The 27,423-nt window shown below is 56.8% G+C and overlaps 9 protein-coding genes across 9 annotated transcripts; 3 read left to right on the top strand and 6 right to left on the bottom strand.

The window, feature by feature from the left end:
* Positions 1 to 402: 402 nt before the first annotated feature.
* On the top strand, positions 403 to 3,878 carry L226DRAFT_532406 (uncharacterized protein). The gene is made up of 15 exons (XM_067680255.1): positions 403 to 711; positions 777 to 1,103; positions 1,155 to 1,264; positions 1,336 to 1,490; positions 1,540 to 1,753; positions 1,808 to 1,839; positions 1,890 to 2,038; positions 2,093 to 2,185; positions 2,239 to 2,491; positions 2,632 to 2,829; positions 2,887 to 2,931; positions 3,001 to 3,344; positions 3,406 to 3,426; positions 3,490 to 3,504; positions 3,557 to 3,878. Exons 1-15 carry the CDS (start codon positions 466 to 468, stop codon positions 3,596 to 3,598), a joined length of 2,244 nt encoding a protein of 747 aa, XP_067538203.1. The 5' UTR covers positions 403 to 465; the 3' UTR covers positions 3,599 to 3,878.
* Positions 3,874 to 5,461, bottom strand: L226DRAFT_327636 (uncharacterized protein). Its single transcript, XM_067673958.1, has 5 exons — positions 5,143 to 5,461; positions 4,962 to 5,087; positions 4,608 to 4,904; positions 3,986 to 4,549; positions 3,874 to 3,926 (listed from the first exon to the last, which is right to left on the bottom strand). Exons 1-5 carry the CDS (start codon positions 5,262 to 5,264, stop codon positions 3,911 to 3,913), a joined length of 1,125 nt encoding a protein of 374 aa, XP_067538202.1. The 5' UTR covers positions 5,265 to 5,461; the 3' UTR covers positions 3,874 to 3,910.
* A 1,617-nt stretch (positions 5,462 to 7,078) lies between these two features.
* On the bottom strand, positions 7,079 to 8,636 carry L226DRAFT_327489 (uncharacterized protein). The gene is made up of 2 exons (XM_067673957.1): positions 8,172 to 8,636; positions 7,079 to 8,119 (listed from the first exon to the last, which is right to left on the bottom strand). Exons 1-2 carry the CDS (start codon positions 8,414 to 8,416, stop codon positions 7,189 to 7,191), a joined length of 1,176 nt encoding a protein of 391 aa, XP_067538201.1. The 5' UTR covers positions 8,417 to 8,636; the 3' UTR covers positions 7,079 to 7,188.
* A 289-nt stretch (positions 8,637 to 8,925) lies between these two features.
* On the bottom strand, positions 8,926 to 13,871 carry L226DRAFT_568663 (uncharacterized protein; the record flags this gene model as incomplete). Its single annotated transcript, XM_067684198.1, has 6 exons — positions 8,926 to 8,949; positions 9,005 to 9,058; positions 9,113 to 10,890; positions 10,963 to 11,967; positions 12,047 to 12,976; positions 13,034 to 13,871. The coding sequence occupies 6 exons, from the start codon at positions 13,869 to 13,871 to the stop codon at positions 8,926 to 8,928; spliced, it is 4,629 nt and encodes a 1,542-aa protein (XP_067538200.1).
* Positions 13,872 to 14,339: 468 nt separating this feature from the next.
* On the bottom strand, positions 14,340 to 15,762 carry L226DRAFT_458664 (uncharacterized protein; the record flags this gene model as incomplete). Its single annotated transcript, XM_067675460.1, has 4 exons — positions 14,340 to 14,439; positions 14,494 to 14,753; positions 14,830 to 14,846; positions 14,907 to 15,762. The coding sequence occupies 4 exons, from the start codon at positions 15,760 to 15,762 to the stop codon at positions 14,340 to 14,342; spliced, it is 1,233 nt and encodes a 410-aa protein (XP_067538199.1).
* Positions 15,763 to 16,178: 416 nt separating this feature from the next.
* L226DRAFT_532403 (3',5'-bisphosphate nucleotidase) lies at positions 16,179 to 17,632 on the bottom strand. Its single transcript, XM_067680254.1, has 4 exons — positions 17,360 to 17,632; positions 17,035 to 17,310; positions 16,509 to 16,969; positions 16,179 to 16,455 (listed from the first exon to the last, which is right to left on the bottom strand). The coding sequence occupies exons 1-4, from the start codon at positions 17,499 to 17,501 to the stop codon at positions 16,255 to 16,257; spliced, it is 1,080 nt and encodes a 359-aa protein (XP_067538198.1). The 5' UTR covers positions 17,502 to 17,632; the 3' UTR covers positions 16,179 to 16,254.
* A 248-nt stretch (positions 17,633 to 17,880) lies between these two features.
* L226DRAFT_551515 (TAF-domain-containing protein) lies at positions 17,881 to 19,766 on the top strand. Its single transcript, XM_067682824.1, has 6 exons — positions 17,881 to 18,091; positions 18,141 to 18,236; positions 18,293 to 18,656; positions 18,707 to 19,026; positions 19,078 to 19,419; positions 19,483 to 19,766. Exons 1-6 carry the CDS (start codon positions 18,017 to 18,019, stop codon positions 19,666 to 19,668), a joined length of 1,383 nt encoding a protein of 460 aa, XP_067538197.1. The 5' UTR covers positions 17,881 to 18,016; the 3' UTR covers positions 19,669 to 19,766.
* A 449-nt stretch (positions 19,767 to 20,215) lies between these two features.
* L226DRAFT_482310 (sulfite oxidase mitochondrial precursor) lies at positions 20,216 to 22,684 on the top strand. Its single transcript, XM_067676965.1, has 11 exons — positions 20,216 to 20,413; positions 20,467 to 20,549; positions 20,608 to 20,830; positions 20,904 to 21,026; positions 21,085 to 21,181; positions 21,235 to 21,254; positions 21,311 to 21,424; positions 21,492 to 21,738; positions 21,788 to 21,969; positions 22,032 to 22,205; positions 22,261 to 22,684. Exons 1-11 carry the CDS (start codon positions 20,319 to 20,321, stop codon positions 22,466 to 22,468), a joined length of 1,566 nt encoding a protein of 521 aa, XP_067538196.1. The 5' UTR covers positions 20,216 to 20,318; the 3' UTR covers positions 22,469 to 22,684.
* Positions 22,479 to 26,831, bottom strand: L226DRAFT_504012 (ARM repeat-containing protein). The gene is made up of 15 exons (XM_067677959.1): positions 26,751 to 26,831; positions 26,606 to 26,695; positions 26,488 to 26,552; positions 26,105 to 26,431; positions 25,480 to 26,016; positions 25,282 to 25,427; positions 25,105 to 25,228; positions 24,725 to 25,053; positions 24,632 to 24,673; positions 24,464 to 24,582; positions 24,032 to 24,407; positions 23,423 to 23,977; positions 23,276 to 23,368; positions 23,023 to 23,223; positions 22,479 to 22,962 (listed from the first exon to the last, which is right to left on the bottom strand). Exons 2-15 carry the CDS (start codon positions 26,693 to 26,695, stop codon positions 22,835 to 22,837), a joined length of 3,132 nt encoding a protein of 1,043 aa, XP_067538195.1. The 5' UTR covers positions 26,751 to 26,831; the 3' UTR covers positions 22,479 to 22,834.
* Positions 26,832 to 27,423: the final 592 nt, after the last annotated feature.

The raw sequence follows: 27,423 nt of genomic DNA, 5'->3' as shown, positions 1-27,423 counted from the left end.
CTTCGTCAACCCAATTCGCCTCTTCATCATCACTGCCTGCTGCTCCCGAGACGCCATGTTGGTTCTCATTCAGCTTCTCGTCCTCGTCGTCAGATTCGTCGGACTCCGCGGCCCTTTTGAGCACCTTTGGTGGCTGCGCGGGAGCTTTCTGTTGCGCTTTTTCAGGTTTGGACCGAGCCTTGTTCGTCTTTTCTTTGAGTTTAGACGACATAGCAGCTAAGCAGGAGAGAGGAACGAATCGTAGAATGCGAACCGGAGGTTGTGCGCGAAGCCCTTGCGAGCGTTTGACAAGTGCTCGAGAAATTCGAGGCGCACGTGCGCGTTGGCTGTAACCGGAGACTCGGGCCGGGATTCCGATGCATACGAGTCGTCCTCAGCGGCTACTTACTCCGAGTCTCATCACGACCGTAACAGTACCCCTCCTTCATCTTGAAACTACGTTCCTTCTACACCGATGCCAACGTAATGGACACACCGGCTAACGACCAGACTCGCGACCTCGAGAATGGCAACGACAACCTTGCCCGCCAACCCCGGAGTTCGGTGCCCTCACTGCTCTTCATCAGCTTTGCTCTCTTCATGCTCATGAACGGGCACGGCGACGATTTCGCGACAACGCGGAATCTGTACGTTAACGGCCTTCAAAGCCTCAATTACCAGCTGGGGAACTTCAGTGCATGGTTGAACGGCACTGAGTCGAACTTCACCCTCGTCAGTCGAGTCTCTGCTATCTCACCAGGTGCGAGTTCCTATAATGATGTCTCTTTTGTACGTAGCCTGTCGAAGACCCCAATACAATGCCATTGGTGACGGCTTTCCTACCATTTGGCCTCGAAGTTGACCCGGCGCAGGGATCGTACTACTCGAACATGACCGGCTTCTGGCATGGTGATGTGCAATCGCACAACCTCACTGCTCTCAACACTACGGAGCAGAAATCTCATTGGCGACATCTGTCGGAACAATTCATGATCACCACAAACCTCAGTGCGATCCCAGAGCTGTTGGGCCCTTGGAACTGGACAAGGTCGAACAAGGTCACGCTGAATGTAGGCGACAAACTGGTACCCCTAGACGCGACGAAGGACATTGCCATCATCCATGTGAGTACGTGCTGTCCTCTCCAGAGCGATTCTTCAACGGAGGATGTATAGGGACGAGTGGAGCTTGGGGATCCGAAGAGCTCGGACGAGCTCAGGCTCGACTTCGAAGGGATACACGTAGTGTCGACTGGTTCCGTGTATGCGTTCGCTGAGTCGCCTGGGTAAGTCGTGCACTGGTCGGCCGCCCGTTTGTCTGATCACTCATGTTGCCTATTCTCCACTTACCGTACAGGCGTGGAATTGATCTCCGCAGCCTTCCGGCCCTTGTACCTGAGGGTCTACGGAACGACAGCGCACATGCAGTGGAGATCGAACTGCGCTCACGTATCTCCAGACTTAAGGAGAAGATTGAAGCTGCTGCATTTGAACAGGATACTTCATCCGATGGTATGACTTGCAGCCTCCTGAGATGCGTCATCGCTGATGATCATATCAGACAACGACAGCCCCAAGACGAAGTGTTCTTTCAGACTGTTCGGACAGCTCGAGGCTAGTACCGTGCCGAAGGAGCTGATGGAGGAACTGGAGCACGAGTATGAGGAACCCACTGGCATTTCGACCGTTAGGGCCCCAGAGTTGTCTCTCGATGGAATCCTGCTGAGTCAGAACTGCGGTATCCTCTACGAAGTCCAACACGTCGTCGGGTTGCAGTACGTGCTCGTCCGATTTTTAAGATCCTTGTACCTAACTACCACTGCCTACAGAACACAGAAGCTATATAGCAAGATCACCACCTGTGCGTGTACTAGTACCATGCTGGATGGACGACTCGCTGATGCTCTACAGATTCCGGCCTCTCTACGCTCGTGAACTTCTTCCTTCTTGCATTGTTCCGGAGACAAGCATCGCAGAGCAGTTCCGCCGCCGGCTTATCTCGGGTCTCTCGCTACACATTCCTTCTCCAGAGTCTGATTGACGCGATATCCTTCGTTGGCGTGAGTGTTCGTTCCGTCCCCCTTGTTGTGTCTTCGAGCTGAACGTATCTGCAGCATATCACTGTTGCGATTATCGCGGAAGGTCGTCCGTCGCTGTCGGTTCTTGCTCCTGCAGGGTTGGCATGTCTGTTGTTTATCTACGAGGCGGTAGGTGTCGACACAACATATCTCATCGACAGACATTTAAGCGCCTCCTATAGCAATTCGCTGTCTTGATCGGGCAGATACAAGCCCCGGAGGATGTTCCGTCTCCACCACCTGCAATACCTTCACCCCCACCGCCTCCAGTCGCTCCGGCGACGACTGGGGATGCGACAGCCCAAAGCGGGGCCGCACCCACAGCTCCTGCTCCTCAGCCACCGACCCCGACCCCGACCCCGCAGGCTACGACGAGACCAAGTTTCTGGCGCTTCCTGTGGCAACACATACGGACGGATCCCGCAGCTCGATTATGTGCGTGCCACTTGTTATCCTTCTCACGGTTGTGCGCATCTCTTCTTTCTCATATCTGCGATGGGTTCGACTGGCTGCACGACTGCGATCCGGAGGAATACCAAAACTGACGCCGATACTAACATTTGACCGTAATCTAGGGACGCTGATGTCGCTCTGTCTCATTGTGGTGTTCAGGGTGGTGATCATGCTCTCACTCCCGCTATTCTTCATTGGATCGCTGTACGCGTGGACGTGGATGTTCCAGATCTACCGCTCGGCACGTCGCGCACGGAGCAGCGGTCTTTCCGCCGAGTATCTCGTCGGGACGACCTTGGGGAGGGCGTTCTTCGCATTATGTGAGTGTCTTCTATGAGTAGGGACCTATCCGGGCGTTAGTACTGACGCGCAGTTAGACTTCCTCGCTTGTCCAAAGAACATCTTTGACGTAGAGCCACGAAGTGAGTATGGCGAGATGACGTACTATTCTCTGTCGCGTATCACTGGCCACTAACCACACCGTGTCGCAGGATGGATTTATGCTGTCGTGCTGCTCATGTTTGCCCAGGTTCTCGTCATCATCCTTCAGGAACACATCGACCCAGGTTTCTTCCTGCCACAGCGCATGGCTCGCGTGCAGACGTACGACTACCACCCGATTATCCCTCTGCCGGACCCCGAAGCTCCGGATCAGACCCTCGGAGACTGTGCAATCTGCATGGACGCAATCCTCGTCGACCCGGCGCGCTCGAAGGAGAACGACGGGAAGGAGCTGCCACTCGGTGGGTTGGGGCTCGGCAGAACGGGTCTCTTGGGCAAGGTCGGGGCGAATGCGCGCAAGTCGTATAGTCTCGCGCCGTGCCATCATCTGTTCGTGAGTATCGGCTTGTTTGGTACGGGGAGCCATGAGCTGATTGGGCGCATGCGTGCACTAGCATACTGCGTGTCTTGAGCGGGTGAGTGCTTTCCAGTCTACTGTACTCGCGAGATGTGCTGACGTCGAGTCATTGGTGATGCAGTGGCTCGCTATCAAGGTGAGATGAAGCTCGTCGTCGAGAGGGCTCGTTTTTAACTGACCATTTCTAGAACATCTGCCCTCAATGTCGTCGACCCCTCCCGCCGCTGTGACCCATGTGGTCTACGTCTTCCACTAGTTCTCTACAGTTCCCTCTCCTTCACTTTTCACTGGTTTGGCTTACACTCGGATTTACATGTACACTACTCGGACATTAATAGCATATCAAGTTACACACGTCACACCGGGGGAAAGTATCTGTTCGGTTCGACGTCCTCTAAAAGACGCGACCATCGACTTCATTGTAACAACAGTGCCTATGGATACAGAGCATGGGGCAACAATAATGTGAATAATAGGGTATCCGGTACCACTCTCCAATAAATACGGCCAGATAGATGAGAGATCGTAAACTTGCATCTTGTTTAAGCAACGGTGAAGCTAGAAGTGCCCGGTCAGCAACGACTCGGGAACGCGAGATAGGCAGAGAATGTACTCACTAAACCATATCGTCGAGGGAGCCGCGCTGCGCGATAGCGACGAGGGCAGGCTGGTGGTTCGCAGACGAGTTGATGGTGGCGACGCGGTAGGTACCCTTGGGGAGACCGCCGGGGACAGTCACGGAGAGGACGCCGTTGTTGCCCTTATCGTTGAGACCCTTGAAGAACGCGAACTTGGTGGGGTCGAGGGGGTCCTTGGAGTCGGCGGAGGCGATGGCCTGGACGACGACGTGTGAGTGGCCCTTGATGAGGCCGGCGTCGTTGACGACCTGCGGCGCCATGTGGAACGTGGTGTCGGGGTTCGTGAAGTGGCCGAGCTCCATGTTCTTCACGAGGACGTCGATGTTGAAGTCCTTGTTCGCCGGGATCGTGCCGCCGTTGGTCGGGTTCTGGAACTTCGCGAACGGCATCTTGTCCTTGGCCGCAATGACACCCATCGGCGTCGCGTTGCACGAGCCCTCGATGACCTGCTTGCCGTTCGTCTGTGCCTTGCCGGGGAACTGCAGGCAGAAGTTGATGAAGTTGTTTGTCGACGTCAACGAGGGCTCCTGGCCAGCGGAGGCGCTGCACGACGGTCAGCACAAGCTAGGCGGATGGCAAGAAGAGGTGCCAGTGTACTCACTTCGCGGAGCCGTCCTGAGCGAAGTTGGCCTGGATAGACTTGGGGTCAAGGGTCGTAGACGTCTGCGGGTCACCACCAGCGGCAGCAGCGGTGTTAGATGCCGCAGGAGCAGCGGCGGTCGAAGAAGCGGCGGCGTTGCCGTTGGCTGCGTTGTCTCCGCCCTTGCTGCCGGTGTCCTTGTTGCCTGAGCCGCTGGCAGCCGTCGCACCAGTCGCCGCGATACGGGCATCACGGTCTGCGGCGGTGGTACATGTTACACTAGTACCCGCCGAGTTGACCAACGGGAGCGCAGCGCAACTAGGAAATGCAATGGATCAGCCGAGGGATCCAGGCAGCCAGCGCATCGTCACGTACATAGTTCCACCACCGCAGGCCTGGAGGACGAACTTGCCGCCCACACACTGTGCGAACTTGTCATCAACGCAAGCGATATCGCCAGCATTGCAAGACGAGTCAGGCGTCAACGTCTTGAACTTGTCGCTGTAAATTGATCAAACATCAGTACTGATCATTCTAAGCACGGGAGGAGACTCACTTCAATGCGATGGCATCCTGGCCGTTCTTGAGGGTGAAATCCGCGCGCTTGCTCGAGATGAAGCTGGGTCGGGCAGAGGCCGCGAGAGCCAGAGAAAGAGCGACGAAGACGGAGTACTTCATATCTGGTCGTAAATAGGCGATCTACGCGTGAAGGAGAGTGTAGCGGACGCTAGGTCACAAAAGAGAAGTCGATGGAGGGTCTGCAGGCGATCGCGGATCGCAAGAGAGGAAAGAAAGAGCGACGGTGAAGAACCGAACGAGGAACCAAGGATGAGCCCAGGGGGGTCTTTATAACCTCGTACGTGGGCCCCATGTGCAATGCCGCGCCCAGGAGGTGATGCGCTTGATGGGGGTATGGCGATGCGCCCAGGCTGCGATGGCTTCAGGCCCGCAAAACGCAGCCATTGGATGGTGACGGTGTCATCATACGGACTTGGTCATCCGAACAAATGCACTGGATTTAGGTAGGCGTTTCAAGTCAACAAATTGTACGGCACGAGCCTGGAGAGGCTGGAGGGCTGAAGCCGATCGGGGGGTTTCTGCCCGATCCTGATCAAAGTAACTGATTGTAGGTATGTGAGCAGATGCTGTCCCCAGTGGGGTACTGGTTTGGTTGTATGGTTGCCCAGAGGACGCTTGAATGTTCGCTTTGGGCGGGTTGCAAGAGAGGATCGTCCTGTGCTGCGTGCAACAGTCCATGCCAAGAGAATTATGTACGACTCGGCGCTCATTTCATCCACTCACCCGGCAGCCTCCAGGAGCTACTTAAGTCTTGCATGCTAGGACAGTTCAATCGTTTCGACTGGTCACAAGGGTTCAACGAGGCGACAGTCTCGCTCACCAGAGCCACCACTCACCTGTGAGTCCGGCAAATCTCCTGGTATCATGGCGCCGTCGCGGATTCCCGTCGGCGCCCAAATGCAGGTCCATCTCAATTCGTCTCCCAGTTGCACCTGCCCGGCATCGCATCCTGTTTGCCGTACTTCAAATCCCCGAGCTGTGGATGGGCGACGCTGGCACAACAGCATGGGGAATCCCACCCGGGCGGCTGATGCTGGGAGTGCACAACGGCCGACTGTTAGTTCTTGCAATTGCGAAGCTGGGTGCGGCAGTACCTCCCGGGCTTGATCACCGTAGAGACGACCTAGGCAGCATCGTCAGCAATGATGTTCAAGTTCATATACGCGTGCACGACCTCGAGGTTACGTACGGATTGGGGGTTCGCAACGGGTGCGTTCCTGACAGGGCGGTTGCATTTGATGGTTCTGAAGTGGATACCAGAAGGCCGAGCGGGGTCTCGCGGTGTCTCCGTTGCAGCCGCGCGGACATCTTGTTGTGTTCTGCGAGTGGTCCGTGTAGCTGACAGCTGCTTTGGACCACTGCTATAGCGTTCGGAACCTCGCCGTTGTAGAGTCTCAGCACGACGGATGCATCTGGAAGGTAGCAGCAAGTGCGACAAGGATTGGAGGGAGACGGCAAGAACGACAGTCGGCCTCCTCTAGTGAATGCGCCCGCACCCTCGGGGCTGGATGAAGAGGTGCCATAGGTATCTGACGAGATGATGCGCGCGCGCCGCGCTTTCTTTCGGCACACGACCCCGGGCCGCGTGTTGCAAAGACTACACAAACGCAGTATTCCCGGGGCCCAGGGCCCATAGAAGTGAAATGACCTCTGAGCGTATTGCAGCATGTATCAGGATGAGATGTGGAATCAAAGCCGCGGCTCGGGCTTTCAGGAAGTTGGCCTTCAGGGTGCCGTGTTCGGTCTACCATTCAATGTACGGTAATGTTACATGAAAAGGCACAATTAACTACCACTGACTGAAGAATCATATGTAAGTACTGTAGCTGAAAGACTAGGAGGAGCATAAAGTCCAATGATCGAAGGGGTATACTGAGCTGCGAGCATTACGAGTCGATTAGGTCCGTGTCAATCCGTCGTACATAGAGCTACATTGTGCGGACTATGGTGTCACCTAGGCAGTGCGAATAAGTAGTAAGTACTGCAGAGCAATATAAGCAAGGGAATGCCCGTGAACGTTCAATCATAACAATATGCGTTTGCTCTTCACTCGAGCCACCTCGTCTGGGGTCAAGAAGTTATCTCCAGTGTCCTTCGGGCCCGTGCACGGGTTATTGGGGTTGTTCAAGTGTCGTTTGTAGGCATCATCGCGACTGAACGTTGTGCCGCAACCGCCCTCCATCACGGCGCCCCGGATGACCAGGGCACCCTCGACGGGTGCTTGGGAGCCAGAAGGAACGCCAATACATGCATGTCGAAACCCGAAATGGGTCAGGACGTGTCGCTTTAGATCTGGGAGACGTCGGACGACGCCGTGTTTGTTGCAGACGCGACAGTGCTTGGTCTGCTCGACCATCAAGCTGCTGATGTCTTCCGGCGTCCCCTCCAGCTGGATGTTGCGCGCTTTCCGGGACGTGGGACGGAGACCAGCCGGCTTTCTATTGGGTGTAGAGCCCTTTGAACGAGGGCGGCGTTGGGGACGCTCCTTCTTCCGGGCAACTCTGGAAGAGGATGAAGTGATGGGAGCCACAGGCGCGGCGGAAGGCAGAACAGCGTCGGAGGGCAGGGAAGGCGACAGGGAGGAGGAAGAGATGTGTCCATCGGAGGAAAACCACGACGAGGTCGTAGCGGTGGAGGTTATCGCATCCGAACATCCGGGTGAGCAAGGGCGTGCAACGTCTTCGGGGATACCAACCTCACAGGTCGCGTGCTGTTCATCGAAGCCAGTGCCTACACGAGGAAGGTCCAAGGTCGCATAGAAGTCGATCGGTTGTACAGGAATGTGTGGGGTTATCAGGGTAGGGCAGACAGTAGTGATGGGTAGACAACTCGTCTGCACCTCCAGAGCGGCAGGCGGCGAGGGATGAGAAGCCTCCAAGTCATCGAGCAGACTACCGAAGGGATCATCGACTTCTTCGGTCGTTGGCCATGACCGCGCTGGGTCCTGTGCGCCACTGAGTGGCAGGGTTAGAGCCTAGCCACTCAACGAGCTATGCTCAAACTTACTCGCACTTATCCCAATTGATGAACTCGGCGTACGTATTGCCAGAGGGTTCGAAGTACCCATCAAAGTACTGTGGGTCATGCTGGTGTGACAGAAGGGCGCTGTTGAGGATGGAGGAGTAGTACTGCGCGGACATGGTGCGAGAGCGGATCGAGCGAGAGAGACGACGGGAGGGAAGGACAGTTCCGCCTACGAATTTTATGTATACGCGTTCTCTTTGTCTCGACAGCGGGGCTCTGCTCGACATGGGCCCACCGAGCTGGATAGCACGCCGAGTACGAGGTCAGACTGTAGACGACAAAGAGGTGCTTGGGGCGGCACCGACCGGCGCATGATGTGGATCTTCGGGACAGGGAGCACCCCCGCTGAAAGAACGAATCTAACTTCATGCGCCCTTTGGCCGCCTTTGACCGCTAGAGCCCTCACGTGGAGGATTTTCCCATGGCGTGGCAACCTCGTGGCAAGATGAAGCATTTCGAAGCTACTAGTTACTAGCCTGCGCAGTTCCTTTGTCTGATTGTTGAAATCGATATGGCTTTGTTAGTGTAGCCTTTGACCAAGCAGCATCGGGGACCACTTACTGTGAATTACAGATACACGTGGCGATCAAGACAGAGATGTGCGTCAATATCTATGAATTGTTTTCCTCCGGTTGCCTATGGTACATTGGGCGATCAACTGGCAGACGCGTAAACAAAATGAACGATACTCTGATAGTAATGGCTTCCATATCCTCCTCCGCTAGCTAATGTCCAGTTATGCTTCCAGAACTCTGTATATCTGCGGGAGGAATCTGTTAGACCAACAAAGCAATCAAATCATGACGTATAATCACCTTTACAGACCCACTTTTCAGGTCCTCCAATCGATAACTTGCTGATTCCACACTCTGAGCAGGATATGGTAAGTCGGCAGAGTGAGATGAACGATCGGAGGTGCGTACCTGTTGCCCGACGTGCTGGTTCGCTTGATAGACCTTGACCTTTGACTTCTTTGGCTCGAAGTCGCTGATGATGCCGACAAGAGGAGCGCCCACGCCGACAGTCTGATTGTAGCTCTGCAGGCCCTTGTGTCCTTTGAACTTCGCATCGTTCACGACGATGACGTCTCCAGGCATGATATCACTGACACGCCGCTGCACCGCTGCGGCGGACTGGCTGTACACGAGGTACCCGAAGGACTCGAGAGATTCGGTCGGTTGAGCCGCGTTCGGCACCTGACTGAGTACCGCATGGACAAAGCCGATGTACGAGCCATCGCCGATGACATGCTTCTTCGACTTCTCGTAGTACGACGCAGAAATCTCGTGGACCTGAACACCGACTCGACCCCAGTGCGCTTGAAGCTCATCGGGGGTGAAGTGCCGCTCAGACGGAGGAGGAGCGCTATGCGGAGGGGGCGCTGGAGGTTGCTCCGGCAGCGCCGGAGCAACAGGTGACCTTCCAGGAGGAGCAGGCGGATATTGGGTCGAATCTTCCGACCACTGAGCCGACAAGGACAGGTCAGTCTCACCACCAAAGTCGATGTTCGGGATAGGTGGAGTCTCCTGCTGAGACTCCGTCGTCTCAGGCTCAGCGGGAGGCGCACGTGGAGGCGCACGTGGAGGAGGACGCGCTGCACGAGGCGGCGGAGGCGGGGGTGGCTCATCGACATTCTCAGCCTGGTCGACCATGACGAAGTCACCTTGAGTTTCTTGCATCGCGAAAGGTGGCGGAGCATGAGGCGGCGGAGGGTAAGTGAACGCCGGTGGTGCAGGTGGGCGGGTTCTCGGCACGGGTGGAGGAGACGCGACGGGAGGAGAAAGCGGCCGAGTGTGGGGTACAGGAGGGGGTCCAGTAGACACGCGTCGACCACTGCGATCGGGGACGGGAGGTGCCTCTTCTTCTTCGGCATCGGTGTAAGTCACTTCTTCCAGCTCGCTCTCCTCGTGGCCTACGTGGTCGCTGTCCGACACGTGCTGGTAGTCCGACTCTTCCTCGTGTTCCTCAGCTGGTGGCGGGGGCGGAGGCGGGGGCACCGGAGCGGACCGCTTGGGAGGGACAGGAGACTTCGCCTCCTCAGCCTCTTCATCGCGGTGAACGCGGGGTGCGGGCTTCGGCGGGACTGCTCCTGGGAGCATACCGAAGCGCATACCACCCATGCCAGCGATACGGGCCGCAATACGTTGCTTGCGAGCGAACTCGTCCTCTTCCTCTTCCTGAGGAGCTACTTCAGGATCTGCAGGCTTCTCGTGTCCTTCTTCCTGATTGGCCTCAGCCTCAGGCTCCGGAGGAGGGGGCCGACGAACTGCGGGGATCGGTGGCGGGGCACCAAAGCGGATGCCTCCCAGTTTGGCCATACGCTCTGCGATGGTGCGGCGACGAGCCTGCTCTGCGTCTTCCTGCTCTTCTTGACCCTCCTGTTGCTGCTCAGCAGCAGGGAGAGCAACAGGGGGACGTGGAGCGGAGACCGGGGGCGGCGCATCTTCCTCAAGGTCAGCAGGAGGAGAGACGACGCGCTGAGGTGGCGGCGACACTACTCTCTGCGGAGGAGGCGGCGACGGGGAAACGACCCTGTGCGGAGGAGGAAGAGGGGGAGAGACAACTCTCTGCAGCGGAGGCAGCGGCGAAATCCCCTGTGCAGGAGGAAGAGGAATACGAGGAGAAACCGTAGGGAACGATGCAGGTGGAGACCCGGGACCAGGAGACTTAAGAGGACTGTAGAAACCAGGGTCGATCGGATCTTGAGAGCCATCAAACGCGTTAACAGACCCTCGTCGATTTCACAACTAGCGCCGGAAACAAAAGAACTTACCACCGTCACTGTCGTTTAAGAGCTCGTGTTCGTCCAAATCATCTCGCGGAGAGATTGCCTTTGCTGCCGATGTTTGTGGCGATGTCGAGATCTGCGGCATTGGCCGAGTCTGACGAGGGTGAGGGGCAGGAGCTGGCTCCTCGGTAAATACGTTGTCTCCCGGCTCGGCATCCTCCGGGTCCTCATCGTACTCATCGACAGGAAGGGGCGCATGCGTAGGCGGCGGAGGCGGCACGACCGACGATCGACGAGGTGGAGGGGGTGGGGGTGCAACGGGTTCCTCCTCTTCTACTTCGTCGACGGGTGCTGGTGGAGGAGGGGGAACTGAGACGCGACGGGGAGGTGGAGGCGGAGGAACATATTCATCATGAGGCTGATCCTCATGTTCAGCAGCAGCATCGTCCGCGTATGGTTCGTACTCGCCGCTAAAGTGGGCTAATTGTTCGTCCTCGTCGTCGTGTGAGACGTGCCTCTCCTCGTCCTCGTGCTCAGGCCCAACTTCGCGTGCGTGTCTGGTATATGCTTGATCTTCGTCATATGGCTCCGGAGATGATGCTCTATCCTCTTGCTCTTCTTCCGCGGGAGGTGGAGGTGGAGGTGGAACAGCTGCCCGTGGAGGAGGGGGCGGGAAGTTCCTTCTTGGAGGAGGGGGAGGCGACAAAGCATCGTCCTCCAAGTCCTGATGAGCGACAGGAGCCGTCGGGAGCGGTCTCGATGCAGGCGGAGGGGGCACATATTCCTCAACAGGCTTGTCCATGTCCTCCTCATAAGTCTCGGGCTCCTCCTGCTGAATCCCACGAGTAATCTCATGATCCGCGCGGTCGTCATACTTTCCCTCTTCCTCTTCATTTGCGAGGCTATCTGGGCGATCGTCCACCTCATGGGAAGCACGTGTGTCCGTTGCTTCGTCTTCGTCTTCGTAAGCCTCTTCAATCGGCTCAGCGTGCACCTCGCGCGCGGGTGCAGTACTTTGTTCGGACGCGTGCGGCTCTCTAGAGACGCCGCCTGGAAACCAATGGATCAATGTTTACTCATATTGCCACACAGCACGCCCATGAACGTAGAGCGGCGAGAGATTAATTACCATCATCCAAAGACTGCTTCCTTGAAGGAAGCTCCAACACAGAGTGCACCGAACCGACGCTTGCCTTACGCTCCGGCAGGTGGGGCTTGGGGGATGTAGCCGGGAGCGAGGGAGACCTAGCGGCTTCGTGCTGGCTATCGCGGCGCATCGGTGGAGGAGGGGAACGCGCAGAGTCTGCACTGTCCCTGCGCATCACGGGTGGCGGGAGTCCTCCTGCGAACGGATTGAAACCGCCCGACTTCGCAAGTCGCTCGGCGATCCTCTTACGACGAGCAGCCTCATCCTCCTCGGGCTCTTCAACGGGAGGTTCAAGTTCGGCTTCGGCCTCAGACTCCTTGACGTGCTTCTCGACATGTTCCTCAGGGTGTGCCTCCTCAGCAGGAGCTGTGACAGTAGGCTCCTCCTCCGTGTCATGATGGGCAAGAGCAGGTTCTTCCGTGATATGTTCGACATCAGCAATGGGCTCCGCAACTTCTTCCGCGTGCGACTCTTCAGAAGCCTTAGGTTCAGCAGGCTTGGGTGCGAATACTGTCTCTTCAGCAGCTTCCTCTTTAGTAGATGCAGAATCCACAGCAGCTTCGACAGCCTCCACGAGTTGGCTCTCGGTAACCTCAGGCTCAAGATCACCGTGAGGAGCAACGGGCTCAGGCTCCTGCGTATCCTTGGATGCATCGGGCTCGTCCAGCTTGTGCGCAGCGGTCACATCATCCGTAGGAGGGGGTGGGGAGGGGCTCTCGTGAAGCTCTTGCTCGATGACAGGCGCAGGTGCAGGAGAAGGCGACTTGGCGGGTCGCTTACGCGGCGGGGCAGCGCGCTTCGGAGCTTGCGGAACAGGCATTACGGGAGAACGGACCTGGGGCGGAGAAGCCACGGACTCGGGGGAAAGGAGAGAAGACGTGTCGGATCCCTTCCTCGCGGGAGGGAAATAGTCTATCGGGCATCATTAGCATCCACTGGCACACGTCATAAGAACACGCATATACACACCTGTCGACGCAGAAGTCGTGTTGTCCTCAGCAGTAGCGGATGGCGGAAGCTCAACAGCTGCTGCCTCTTGCACGCTCGGGGAAACTGCCGGCTTCTCGTCGTCGTGCGACGCTGCCGGAGCCGTCTCCTCCTCCTTGGGTTTCTCCTCCGCTTTCTGAATCTTCTTGGGCGGAATGTCGGGCTTCTTGCCAAAGATCGGAGGTCCCATCCCAACTCTCGCACCTCCCAGCCGTGCCATCCTTGCCGCAAGCGCAGCCCTCCGTTGCCTCTCTTCCTCCTCCGGATCTGGTTCTCCCTCCTCCTTCTGCTCGCCCTCAGCCTCTGGTTCCTTTCCATCTTCCGTAGCCGGGGGCGATCTGGCCTCATCCGCCGTCCCAGTCTTGATTGCTTCGTCTCCCGTCGGCGCCGCAGCAGCAGCGGGCTTCTCCTCGTCATCCCCTCCAATGGGCTCCACCCTCTGCACGACCGGGGGTGGCTTCCACTTCGGCTTCTCTGTCGTAGGCCTGGGAGGAGGCGGCCCTCCGCCTCCGGCAGGCCCGCCAAACGCAGTAGAGCCCTGCAGCGCGGCCATGCGCTCCTTCAGCGAAAGCTTACCGATGCTCTCCTTCGCGTCCGCCGCTGACATGCCCGCGTGCTTCGCCTCAGCTGCATCGTCCGCACTGGCAGAGTCGCGTCGCGGAGACGTGGGCGGCGATGCTGCCTTGGGCTGCCAGACGATGTGCCCCGGCTTGGGACGCGGGACGGGTGCCGGAGCGGGGGCGGGGGCGGAGCCCTTGTTCTCGAAGGCGGCGATGCGGTCGCGCAGCGATCCGACTTTCTTTGGCGGAGGGTCGGTCATGGTTGCAGGAAAGAGAGAGGGTGAGATGGTTGCGCTCGACACTCGTCGCTGCTGCGCTGAGGTCAGTACAACGCGGAGAAGCTGAGGTAGGCGAGACCCGTCGTAGAAGCGCCTCGGCAGTCGCCGACTGGGCTTAGTATTGCCGTGCTACGTCCGTCCCCAGGCCCCCGGGCCTCTGTACCGTCCAATCGTCTGCCTACGGGAATACATGAGGACAATATTGCAGACCATGGAATCGCTACAGGTAACTATCGAGCTAATTGATACACCGCCGTACATGATCATCGTCACGGTTCACCAGCCTCTAAATTCCCAATAATCAAGCGACTTCAGTTCATGTTGCAGTAGCCGTTCCGTTCGTATTGGTTCCCTGTGCGACCTGTTCTTCGGCATCGTTTGTCTTCCATAGCCAGAATGGTCCTGTTCCCAGATGTTCGTCATTTAGGCCCAGACTAATTTCTGAAGGAGTCACGTACCGACTGGATCGTGCCGGTCGTGTAGCACTGTGGTCCACGACCCAAGCACCCCAAACTTAGAGCGTACATTCCCGACTTGCACGCCTTCTGAACTGATACCCATAACTGTCAGCAAACAACCAGAAAATGAGTGCTTGTGCGCCAACCTCCATATGGAGCTGCCGTTTTCACCGGATGTGAAGTGCCAACGGATCTCGTCGTCAGGCGTGACTTTGACGTATCCTACAATGGTCGCAGTATTCGCGGTGCCGTCTATGGAGCCGCCAAAGTTGATGCGGGGTCGTCCGGGGTGGTCTGAATCCTCTTCCGTGCTGAGCACGCGTAGGTCAACAGAGATGGAGCGGAAAACCTCGACGAACTCTGGGTCATCGAAGATGGCGGTGTGTAAAGGCTCCTCGTCGTTGTTCTAGTGTACCGATCACGTCGATGACGACGTATTAGTGTGCGTTGTGCACAACTTGAGATGGGGGTAGTGGACTCACGTTGAAGTTGTTGAATACTAGGGCAGATAGACTTGTCTGTCAGCTATGTGTGTCTGGGCAAGCATACGAACACTCACTCAGCAGCTCCCGGTGATCGCAAAAACAAAACGAACACTGCCATCTCCCAGTAACCCCCGCCCAGTCCCGCACCTCGTCGAGGTTGACCCCATTCGGGATGATACTGAGCGTCCACGGCATGCTCATCGGGAACAACGTGAACGCCTCAGGATCCTCCTGCTCCGGGTCCAGCTCCGGCACGATGTGCATCGACATGACATGATGGATCGCGCGGACGTGCACCCAGTTTACTCGCCCGCTCCCGTCCATCATGAACGGCCCAAACTCGTTGTCCCACTTGTAGTTGCGCATCGCGTATACGAAGACGCGGCTGGCATTGCGCTGGGCAAGACGACGGTCGTCTAAGGTGATCCCATAATATGTGTGCAATCGCGCGCGAAGCTGTTTCTCTTCCGAGGAGATGTCCGTGCTGGAATAGTCGACCTCGAGGATCGGGGATGCGCGGACCATGACGGTTACCCAGGCGTGGTTCGGGGAAGGATCTATGGAGTCGACATGTGTAGCAGGGATAACATTGTTCACCAGACGGATGAGCGTACGCAGAACGTTACAGCGTTCTTCAGGACTGAATTCCATCGGACCCCTCGTGAGGACGGTCTGCACGCGCATGATGCGCTGCAGCTCGGTCTTCCAATCGATCGCTGAGACAGGGCGACCCAAGGATGTCACAGTTCGTCGCGGGTCATCGAAGGGCTGCTGCAGATAGAGTTCCCGCCATAGGTGCTGGTCCTCCTGGTCGTAGACAAGGGCGTGGTAATCCGAGCAGGTCTGTGCGAACTGTGCGACGTCCCTGGGGTCGAGGAGGAGGAGGATCTCTTCAACGACCTCAGAGGGAAGATATTCGAGGCCCGCCATATGGATCTGCGCGTAGTTGTGCCTATGAGCTGCAGTCGCTTCCGGTAAGCCCAAACTGTGCTTAGACGCAGTCAGAGGGACGCTCGCCTCCAGGTGCTGTTATCGCGAGTACTCACCTGTTCCAACTAATAAACTAATAAAGTGCAAGCTTACGCTTGCACTTTATTAGCATGAAACGTTTAGCAAGGATGGCCAGAAGCGGATGGAACCTCAGCAGCAAGACTGACAGGTACTGGCAGTACTACTAGTACTTGTTGAACAGAAGAAAAGTCTGACTGGGACTGAGGGGCGCTGAGAGCATAAGCGTCAGCAATCGGCGGATGAGGTCACCGGCCCGGCCTCCCTCGGGACTTCACGTTGCCACCCGAGTTTCAACCAGTCTACTAGTCAAAACTCTCATCGTACAAGCGTATGTTATGACCCAGTATAGGCATCTCTATAGATAATAAGGATAACACGGCTAACGAACTTACACTACTGACTAATACACGATTACAACTGGCTCTGCGCCTCCTCCTCAGCCTTCGCCTGCTGCACGGCTGCAATCACCTTCGGGTGAACGTCCTTGCCTGCAGCGACTACACCATAGTTCTCGCCGAGCGTGCGGCCGAGCCCAAAGTCAAGCGGCTGGCCACGACCGTCGGTAATGATGCCGCCCGCCTCCTCGACAAGCACTGAGCCAGGCGCATGGTCCTTTCATCAACTCGTCAGCACCGTCAAGACCACTCGATCGAAAGAATACGTACCCAGATCTTCTCCTTGTATCCACTCCCGACGGGCATCCGGAGGTAGACCCCCCCATCCCCACGCGCAAGCGAGCAGTACTTCGCTTGGCTGTCCATGCGCGTCGGCGCCCGGGTCACCCCAAGGATCTGGCCCACACGGTCGTTGAAGCTCAGCTTCGCGTGTGCCTTCTCCACACTCTCGAGGAAGTTGAGCGTCTCTGGAGTGAAGGTCGGGATGGCGATCTTCGTGCCCGTGGAGGAGAGCGGGTCGTCGAGGGGGAGCTGGTACGCGCCCTGGCCGCGCACCGCGACGAAAATGCAGCCGCGTGGGCCTGAGGGCTCTGATGCGGAGACGGGGAGGTTCGGGCAACCTATAACACCGAGCTCGACGCGGGAGTCGACGATGAGAGCGAGGCAGACGGCGTATTGTTCGCCGCGGAGGAAGCCCTTCGTGCCGTCGATGGGGTCGAGCGTCCACATCCCTGTGTGCATAGTCAGTTATCACTATCCCGATTGCGTCTACAGGCGAAGGCATAAGGCTACTCACGTCCTGTCTTGCCTCCTTGGTAGTTACCACGGTCAATCGCGTCAAGCAACTGCTCCGTTGTCCGCCCGTTCTTGGGTCCCAATCCCCATTCCTCCTTCTCTCCGGGCACAAGCTCAGCGGTCAAAGTTTCGCTTGCGAGCTGGATGATCCGTTCCCTGAGAGCAGTACCAGACTCTACGCGCAAGTCGGCAGCATCCTCTTCGCCGACGATGGGGTCATCAGGGAATGTGCGATTAAGGATCGTGTTGACCACCGCCTGTGCCGAGAAGTCGCCCACTGCAAAACGACTTCAATCTCTTGTCGCCGGCAACTAGTGCATACTCACCTGTGACTGGGCTCTTGTCATCCTTCGTCAACGTCTCCTGCTTGATGAGCTTGTTGAACACCGAGGCGGTGAGGACGCACGCCCTGCGCACGGCAGCGATCGCGATCTGCTTTTCAGCAGCGTACGGGAGTGTGGAGACCATGGTCAATCGTCAGGTGGCGGGCTCTGTGTATGCGCGCGGTGTGTTTACCGGGGCCGCAGAGGCAGATCGAGAAGTCGACTTTAAGGCGTTGAGCAGCATCGTTCACGAGCGAGTCAGGTAAAGAGAGTTCGTCGTCGTGCCACGCGATGAGCACCAAGACGCGCGCCGCCGCCAACCACAGCGCTCGCGTTTGCTCTTTCCTCTCACTGCATCGCTCAGCATTCCAAATATCCTGTCAGGTCACGCCTGTTTACTGTGTACAATACCACGATGAAGACTGGCTGTTGTCCGACATAAACCAGGACGTGCAAGTTGCGAAAACTGGGTCAGCATCTGCATGACCTTGAAGTTGTATAGGCGCTTCGCGCGCTGAGCGTCTGTTCTGTCGCGCTTGTGGCACTTGTCCTCACTTGTCCTTGTCTCATCCGCTCACTCCTTCCACGCCGACCTCGATTAACTTTGCACAACATTTGGAATTGATACACTACTTGCTGACTCTGTGGTACCGGTAAATCATGAGCAAGCCAGCACCAAAAACAAAACCCGCCCCTACCAAGATACCCGGGATTTACAAGCTCGACTGCGTTCGAGTAAGTCGTCGCGGAAGGCCGCAGAATCGTGCGTTCAACTGGAGCACAGGATGTTGCAGAATCTTTGAACATACCAAATCTACCGGATGCTGTAGCTTCCGCACTCGCGAGTGATGTCGAGTATCGAATACAGCAAGTAGTCGAGGTGTGTATCACCTAGCATCCTTCAAACCCTCATCTCCTCACTCTGTCGCTCCAAAGGAAGCAGCGCGATTTATGCGCCACGCAAAGCGCACTACGCTGACAACGTCCGACATCGACCAAGCCCTCCGCGTCCTCAACATCGAGCCTCTGTATGGCCACTTCCCGCACAATCCCCCAACCTTCCGACGCGCCCTCCCGTTCCCCCAGATGCAGTCCGCAGGCTCCGTGTACTTTGTGGAAGATGAGGAGATTGAGTTCGACCGTATCCTGCGAGAAGAGAAGATCACTATGCCCAAAGGCGTCAGCTGGACGGCCCACTGGCTCGCGGTAGAGGGCGTGCAGCCACTAATACCCGAGAATCCACCAGCAGTGCCAAAGGAAGACACGGAGGGCAAGCAGGCGGCTGCGACTGTGCTTCCAGGTGAGTTCCTTGTCGTAGCGACCGTTCCTCCGCCTTACCGTCGACACAAGGCGGGAAGCAGACACAACAACAACCCCTCCTCGTCAAGCAGACCCTCTCTCGCGAACTCAACCTCTACTATGCCCGTCTCACGTCTTCACTAAATCCACAAACGTCCGATTACTCAAAACGCACCGCCGCGCTTGCGAGTCTGCGACACGACGCTGGCTTGTCACCGTTGCTGCCGTACCTCGCACAATGGGTCAGCGAGGGTGTCGTCAGCACGCTCCGGACAGGGTCGCAAACTGACAACGACGGCAAGATGTTGGAAGTGTTCCTCGACGTCATCAGTGCGCTGCTGGATAACCAGACGCTCGGCGTCGAGCCATTCGTACGTCTCCTAGCTACGCCATATAAGTGGGTGTTGACCGCAATCATGTAGTTGCACCAACTTCTACCAGCAGTATTCTCCATCCTCCTACACTCCGCCCTTCCTCCTTCGCACGCGAATCACCTGCGTGTGACAGCTGCGCAGATCCTCTCGCACCTCTTGACACATTACTCTATGACCTACCCCGGATTGCCAACTAAGATCGTCAAGATGCTCATCGTCGGACTCATTGAGAACAAGAAGCCACGCCAGACGAACGAGGGTGCAATCCGAGGGCTCATGGCGATTGGCAAGGAGGCAGTTCGGTTAGGCCTGGTCGACCGTCAGGGCGCGAAGATCGTCGGGGAGAAGTGCATGCCCGGAGAGCAGAGCACGCTCGTAGACCTCGTCATGGTAAGCATATTCTCCTCCGGCATGCCCGCCAATTGTATGTACTCACTTATGCGCGTCATGCAGGAGGGCTTGAGGATGCTGCACCCTCCATCGCAGCGGCCTGTACCACTTGATCCAAATTCTGGGGCTGACAGTGCGGTCGTAGAAAGGCTACGCACACAGCTGGGCGACTTTTTCGCAGAGCGCGTCATCGGCGACTCCGCGTGGGCGAGAGGCATTCTCTCGGACGATGCTGCTGGGGCTCTATGATCTCGCGCTATTTCTTCGTGTGCACCGCTTGTATTTCTATTGATTGCTCTTTGGACAATATTTTATTGCTGTATTCTAGGTCTATGTAGGTACCCGCTCACTCCCTGCACTCGGGTGCATTCTAACAGATGTAAGTCGGAGTGCCATAATCGTGCACCACTCCTCGTGACTTCTCCTCTATCCCACCCTACGTCCCACGTTGACCTCAGCCGTATTCCGGTCCACATCGTGTACGGCTGTCTCGAGTATTTCACACTCGCTTTGCCACGACCGTCCACCCGACATGACGACTCGACCCGAACTTCCCGGAGAGAACCTGTCGTAACGCTCAGGTGCTGCCAGTGCTGGTCTTGCTTTAAGCTGCTCCCGAGCCCTGGATCCGACGTAACTACGGCGGCCTCATCCGGGGACGAACATGTGACGTAACATGGTTCTTTTCCCTTTCCCAAGTATGAGCAACGGTAAGTTTCGGTCCCAGTGCGAAGCATACGTTCATTGCTGACTTCAGGGTAGGCGAGGAAGACCCGCCATGCTTCCCTATCCATCCCGCACCCAGTCAGATAGAGGGCGCATAAAAGATACTCTGAGTTTTTGGGGGCGTCCTGAGCATCTGAACCTCGGCCCCATCAACTCATCACTCACGTCTAGACATGGCTGCCACGACCGTTGCGCCCGCGGGCGAATCGACCTGGGACGGCGTCCCGCTGAGCAAGCTGTTCCCCGAGTCGAAGCTGCGCTGGCGCGGGTGAGTGCTCCTTGTGTACCCCATAGGCTGGCATTAGTTGACGTCAGCGATAGGTACGTCGAGTGGGAGACTGAACCCGAGCGCAAGCGCATCGCCAAGGAGCTCCTCGCGACCAAGAAGTTCACTCCTATCCCCGGTGCGTCCTCCTCTGCGCCAATCGTCTTATTGAATGTTTGCTGATACTCTAATGATAGAGTTCCAGTTCGTCCCCCTGCCGAAGACGAACCCCATCCTGGTTGGCCACCGATGGAAGGAGTATCACGAGGCCCTCGGGCTCAAGAGCATCGTCGACTTCAGCTGGGAGACCGTCCTCAAGGAGAAGCCCGGCATGATCCACCTCCTCGACTTCCCTTACAACGGTGAGACGCCCCGGCCGGAACTCGTCAAGGGCAAGATTACAGACAACATGTTCCACTTGTGCGTTTGTTGAATTGCCGCGTATTGTGTGTCGGCTATTACTGAGCGACGAATGATGATACGCGCTACACAGCGTGCGGAATCATGGCGGCGTCCCTGATATCGACGAGGACGCGTTCGAGCTCGAGATTGGCGGGCTTGTGAACAAGTCAGTGAAGTTGACCATGAAAGATCTCAAGGATGAGTCCAAGTTCCCGTGAGCACCCGCGAAACCTATGCACATCGGTCTTCATTCACTGAATGCATTCGCCCAGCCAAGCCGAAGTGACGGTTACGCTGCAGTGCAGTGGGACTCGACGTATCGAACAAATCCAGGAATATCCCGGAGATGGCGACGAGTTGATCAACGCGGTAAGTGGCTGCTGGCTACCGCCTGTGACGGTCATACTGATGGCAAATGTCAGCCATGGGGAGAAGGAGCAATGTCCGTCATGGTACTTCCTATGAATAGAAACGAGTTCTAACTAGCATGAGATACAGTGGTACAGCTGTGTACCGAGGCGTTCCTCTCAAGAAGGTCCTGAAGATCGCCTGTGGCGGCGTCCTCCCCGAGGCGCAGCACCTCGAGCTCATCGGTGCAGATACCTACTTCAAGTGAGTATGCTGCTTGCGAGCTCTGAATAACCTGTGGGGCTGACAATGAGTGCACCTTGCTCCGCAGGAAGGGTAACGTGTTCAACTACGCCGTCTCCGTCCCATGGCGCAAAGTCCGCGCAAACGAAGAGGTCCTCCTCGCGTGGGAGATGAATGGAAAGCCCCTGCCCAAGATCCACGGCTTCCCCCTGCGCGCTGTTGTAACCGGCTACATCGGTGCGCGCAGCACGAAGTGGTTATACAGGATTAACGCCCTCGCGGAGCCCAGTTTGGGTCCCGTCCAGGCGCAGGAGTACCTCTACTACACCCAGCAGGTGAGTACCGCTCTCCTTCGTCTGTCTAAGCTCACCCTCTGGCGCGTAGATCGGCAAGCACAATGTCAAGTACTCGAACGGGTTCTCAATCCAGAACATGCCCGTCTCTAGTGCCATCATCTTCCCGCTCGACAAGCAGACTGTCATTCATGAGGGCAAGATCAAGCTGCAAGGTTGGTCGTACAGCGGCGGCGGTAATTGGGTCGAGCGCGTCGAGGTCTCGAACGACGGGTGTGTATCCAGTTGTTCCACCCATCCCATCTATCTCTGTGCTCACGAATATACTTTCGCAGAGGACATGTGTGGTACTCTGTTGACCCAGAGAATTTGACCCCAAAACACTACCATGCCTGGCGGCTCTGGACGATCGAGCTTCCCGTTGACGCCGAGGGCTGGCTCGAGTTCTGCGTGCGCTCCTGGGACTCGTCCAACAACACCGAGCCGACCTTCGTCCGTTCCGCCTGGAAGTGCGTTCGTCTAACCTTTTCTTCGCAAAGTTTGCTGACATATTACGGTGCACAGCTGGGACCTGCACGTCACGTCCTCCTGTCATCGCATCAAGGTGTTCAGCGTGAACAAGTCCAGGCCCGCGACTGCAGCGCGTCTCAAGGAGATCGAGGCGCATGGCGAGACGTTCGACCCAATCACCCGGCCGATGGAATGGGAGCTCGAACCGCTGGACGACTACCTGAAGCAGATGAGGAAGTACCCGCGCGAGCCCCTCAACTAAGGCCAGATATATCGGCCGAATCGCTTCCGAGGTATTGCGTGGACTGTTTGTGTGTTGTACCAGGTTCAAGTGTTCCTCTTTCCCTCCCCAGCCTTCCGGAACATCCCTCGAGACGGATTGTATGTGTATACGTAGCAATGCAAGGAAACAGACATATTGTACTCGTGTTCTTCTTGGACTTCTTTCGTGCTAACCCTAGCTTGCGAGATTATGGACAAAGTGCGGTACTAAGTACGGGTGGAGAGCGACAGCAGGATCGACAGGTAAGAGGAGAGTTAGAATAGGAACAAAATGAGAGCGTAAAGATCATAAGGCAGCGCCAGTCGCAGGAGACGGGCATGTCTAGAGAACCGAAGAACGGATAGATCAAGCCGCGGGCGCGGCGACGGCGGGCTCGTCCGCCAAGCGCATGACCTCCATGAGGAACGTTTGCAGGTCGGGGCTGAGCGACGTCGTCGCAAGCTGGTATCCAGGGCCGTTCTTCATCTGGAAGGCTGCAGTATCGGAGAGCGTCAACGCTTGTCGCAGGCTGGACATATAGAAGGTGGACATACCCGTCAAAGCCTGCTTGAAGGTGACATAAGGATGGACGGTGTCAAGCGGGCTGATATAGCCAAGTTCCTCCTCGATGTCCTCCTCAACTTCGTCATCGGAGACGTCTTCACCCGCAGCTTGACGCTCGGACTTCTCCCGGAGGCGTTGGCCCTCGTTCGCGAGCATCTCGACATACGCCGAGTCCTCGTCCCAAACATCCTCTATGGATGGTTTTTAGCTATTATCTGTTAGTGATGCCGGTAATTTACGTACCCTCATCCTCGTTCAGGTTGAGAAGCTTGGAGTCGTCATCGTCATCATCGTCATCAGACTCAGCATGGAATGCCTCCTCGAGCTCCTTGCGGGCTGTAGAACCGGGTCAACATACAGTTCTGATCAAAGTCGCAAAGGAAGACCAACCTTGCACGGCTTTAGGGTACTCCTGGAACAGCTTGAGCGCACCAGAGACGATGCCCGGCCAGCCCTCCTTGACGGACTCGGGGATGCTGGCGGGGTCCAACTCCATCAGCGCGCATAGCGCAACGATGCTGAGCTTCTTATCGTGCACACGGGGAAGGCGCGCCTCAACGTTGATCGCGGCAAACCATTTGTCGAAAAACTTGCGGGCGACGCCGGGTCCGGCCTGGTCGAGGATATGGAGGGCCGCGGCGGGGTTGTAGAGGATGGCGTTGACGAGGACGTTGAGGTTGGCGAGACGGAGGGCATTCGTCTCAGCCTTGTCCATGACGGGCAGCGCGGTCGCGATGATAGGCTGAAGGGCATCATCGATGCTACCGCGAAGGTTGAGCAGCATGGACTCAGCGAGCTTGCAGCCGTTCACGGCGTCGTTCTCGCCAAGGTGGTCGCTGGTGATCGAGGTCTGATAGATGTCGAGGACCATCTGTCGGTAGTCGGGGCGCTGCTTAAAGACGTCGCCACCAAACGAGACAAAGTTGTCGAGCGAAGGGAGCATCTCTATTTGCTCAAGCATCAAGCACTGCATGTACCGACAACCTAAAATGAACCCACCATCCAGGAAGTCGACAGCATCCGACTTGAAGAGCTTGTACGTGAGCTCGAAGATGGGCCACATGTTCGGCGAGATGCTGCGGAGCTTGTATGTGAGCGAATCGACGAGGTCGTACATATTGTCGAACAGGTCGAGTAGCTTCGCCTCAAGGGTCATCTTCACGATGGGGATGATGATCTCCTGGACCTGTGCAAGGATCTCAGGGGACGAGTCCACGGCGTTGACGACAGTCGCAATTGTCTTCGCTACACCCATAGCGGCGAAGATCTTGTCCTCATTGTCCGTGCTCTCCATGATGGAATCGAGGTCGATGCCATGACTGTCGGTCTCATCGGCCGACTGACTCTCCCGCGCGAGGCGAACGTACGTCTCGCACTGACAGCGTCCACTCAATCAGCTACATGAAGCGGTATGAAGGACGTATCACATACCAAGCGCGCAGTGAGGTCAGCAGCGACCGGCAGGAGCTCGGTCTGGTATGTCTCAACCATGGCCTCCATGCAGTGGTTGAGGATGTCAAGGTCAGTCTCTTCAGACAGCTTGAGGAGAGCTGCGATTCTGGTCAGGAGATTTGCTGAGAAGCTATGGGAGCATCTTACTCTGGATAACCTTGCCAACCTGGGGAGCAACCGCGTTTTTAACTGCGACCTATCAGTTACTAGCAACGCCCTTGCGCAAGTCAGTAGACGCACCAGTCTCAGTGTCGGTGACCATCTCAGTCAACGCCAAACACGCGTGGACACGGACAGGAAGCTCAGCATCGTCGATGCATTGCGCCACCGCCGTAAAGGCGGCGTGCAGATGCTGCTCTTGCGAGAATTTCAAGCCCGCCTTGATCATGGTCCCGAGTACCTCACACGCGACAGCTCGCATGTACGGCTCGGGCGTAGAGAACTCGGGAATGACGTGTTGAAGAACGAACTGCTCCATGTTGCCCTTGACATCAGGGTGGCGCATGATGAACGGTCCCAGAGCTGCCGTCATGTTGAGAGCACCGTAGCGTTGGGGAGCAGCAGGCTTACTGCGGAGGAATTGTTACTACATACTCGGGTGAAAGGAGATGGATACGCACGCCTGGAGGACCTGGTTGATGAAGCCGAGGATAGGGAGGAAGGCAGTCTTTGTCCTGTTGCTTGCCACAGAGAACAGGAAGGATGTCGCTGCGGAGACAGGGCTGTCAAAGACCTCATATTCGTCTGCAAGCATAGATGAGCCTGGAGGCGTACATACGCCAGACGGGAGTACGTACCGACACTGGTTCGGACGAACTCAATAGGGTCTGTCTCCCACTGCTCCTGCTTAGCAGGCGTGAACGACAGCTGAGGGTATATGTAAGACTGAACAAGGTTCTGGACGTGCGGCTTGAGCAATGCCCAGGTCGACTTCGGCTTGACGCTGGAGACGCATTGTTGGACGGTGAGAATCACAAAGAAGGCTGAGTACATACCATTCCGTGAAGAAAGTGAAAATACGGTACTGGCACTTCTTCGACAACCAGGCCTGTCCCGAGACGTACAACTCTGTCTGTTGGAGGTAGACCTTGAAGATCTCGGGCGCAAAACTTGTGACGAAGTGCTGTGCAAACGCGCCGTAGTCCTGCTGCAGGCTGCTGGGAAGCTGAGAGGGGTTGCCAAAGCGGTGGAAAAGACGGCCAAGGATCTTGTACGCCCACTTCTTCGCTTTCCACCATTCGGAACGCTCCCGCTCGTCCTCGTCCTCGGGCACAGCATCCTTCGGAATCTGCAGGTTCACAACCTGGAACAGGAGACGTCCCCAGGGCACGAGGCTCTCCGAGCTTTGCTGGTGGGCGCTGAGTTGGAGGATGATGCTCGTTGAGTAGGTCTTGAGGATGAGATGGAGAAGAGTCGGGACCTCCTGGTTGGTACCAGCAGGGGGGTTAGAAAGAGCCTGAGTCGCGATGTTGACGAGGATCGGGAAGAATGCCTCGACAAGTTTGGGAAGGATGTCGTTGTTCTGGCGGAACCTGTCCAGAAGTTCAGGATGCGCACAGACCGGCGGAAGGAATGGACATGATGGGGCATGGGAAGTAAGTACGCGGCCAATGGACATACCTGAACGCCCTAACCATCTCGAGCGCGGTGACGCATCCGGCATGAACCTCACGAATGTTGCTACTTGCGAGGAGCTTCTTGACCTCGTCGACGAGGTTTGGCCAGTTCTCAGGGAAGTCGCGCGCGACGACGTTCTTGAGGGCACCAGCGAGCTGGACGGTGATCGCACGGTTAGGTGACGCGGCAATGAGGGGGAGGACGGAGGCCTTGAGGTTGTTCCGGTCCGAGGGCGGGATCGGGACCTGGTCGGGGCGCGGGGAGGTGTCGACGAAGTAAGACGAGTACACGCGATTTTTGAGGTATACAGCAGCGGCCTGGCGGGTGGCGCTGTCGGGTGGTTCAGACAAATATACGGAGACGTTAGGGACGCGTCGGGCACCTACAGATCGACGTTATCGTTCCCGACGATCTGAAGGACGTTCGTGATCAACCCCTCCTGTCCGCCCAACTACACGCGACCATGTCAGTCTTGACGCGACTCCTGAACACTTGACAGTATACCTTGCGGATCTGAATTTCCGCCATCTTCTGGACATTGGGATCCGGGCTGAATGTGGAGGCGAAGAGCTGGGATAGCTGCTGCAGGTCCATCTGCGTTTCTGAACTGTTAGGGGTGTCGCGGCAGACGGCGGTGGCAGCAACAGACCTTGGAGTCGTTAGAGGGTGGGTATATGTACAGAAGAGAGGACGGAAGCTGGTTCCAAAATTTTTGGGAGGTGAACGCGTGAGGCAAGACGCGTGTTTCGCAAAATACGGGTCGCGTTTCTTTATCGCGTCTAAGCGCTCGAAGACAATCAAATCTAGCCGAACACGCGCAAAGCCGGTGACCAAGTACACATTGTAGCGGCATTCATATTCATAACAAAGACGTCAGAGCCGGCTTAGCGGTCTGCCACGAAGAGATAGTACATAAGCAATGAGACAGCTAAGGAGGCGTGTTTCGATACGCATGCTGGTAAGCGGGGTGCGTCATTGCGATAGGGCATTCCTCATAGGACCGCGCCAAGTACTTCTTCGAACATGCACACAATGCATGCAGTATGGAACTAAGCAGAGGCGCGCGTCAGTGTCAAGCATTGACCCGTGTAAAGTGCGGGGCTCACCAGTTGAAGGTTGGTGCGAGCCTGAGGCAGCAACTAGTATCATTGAAGTTTGGACAAGTTCGCAGCGTGCGCCATACGGCCCCTGGCGACAGCTACTTGCACCGAGGATGGCGTAGCCTGTCGACGACTAACAGGATGGTATGTTGCTCCTCGATGAATGGAAACCATCGTGACGTTGGGGAAGCTCAGCCTCCCCGCGCCACGGCCTCATCAGGA

This window comes from Lentinus tigrinus (assembly GCF_003813185.1).
Source record: "Lentinus tigrinus ALCF2SS1-7 unplaced genomic scaffold L226scaffold_6, whole genome shotgun sequence".
Taxonomy (NCBI): domain Eukaryota; kingdom Fungi; phylum Basidiomycota; class Agaricomycetes; order Polyporales; family Polyporaceae; genus Lentinus; species Lentinus tigrinus.
Note: the sequence above shows the minus strand (reverse complement) of the source record. Positions and strands in the feature narration are given on the sequence as shown.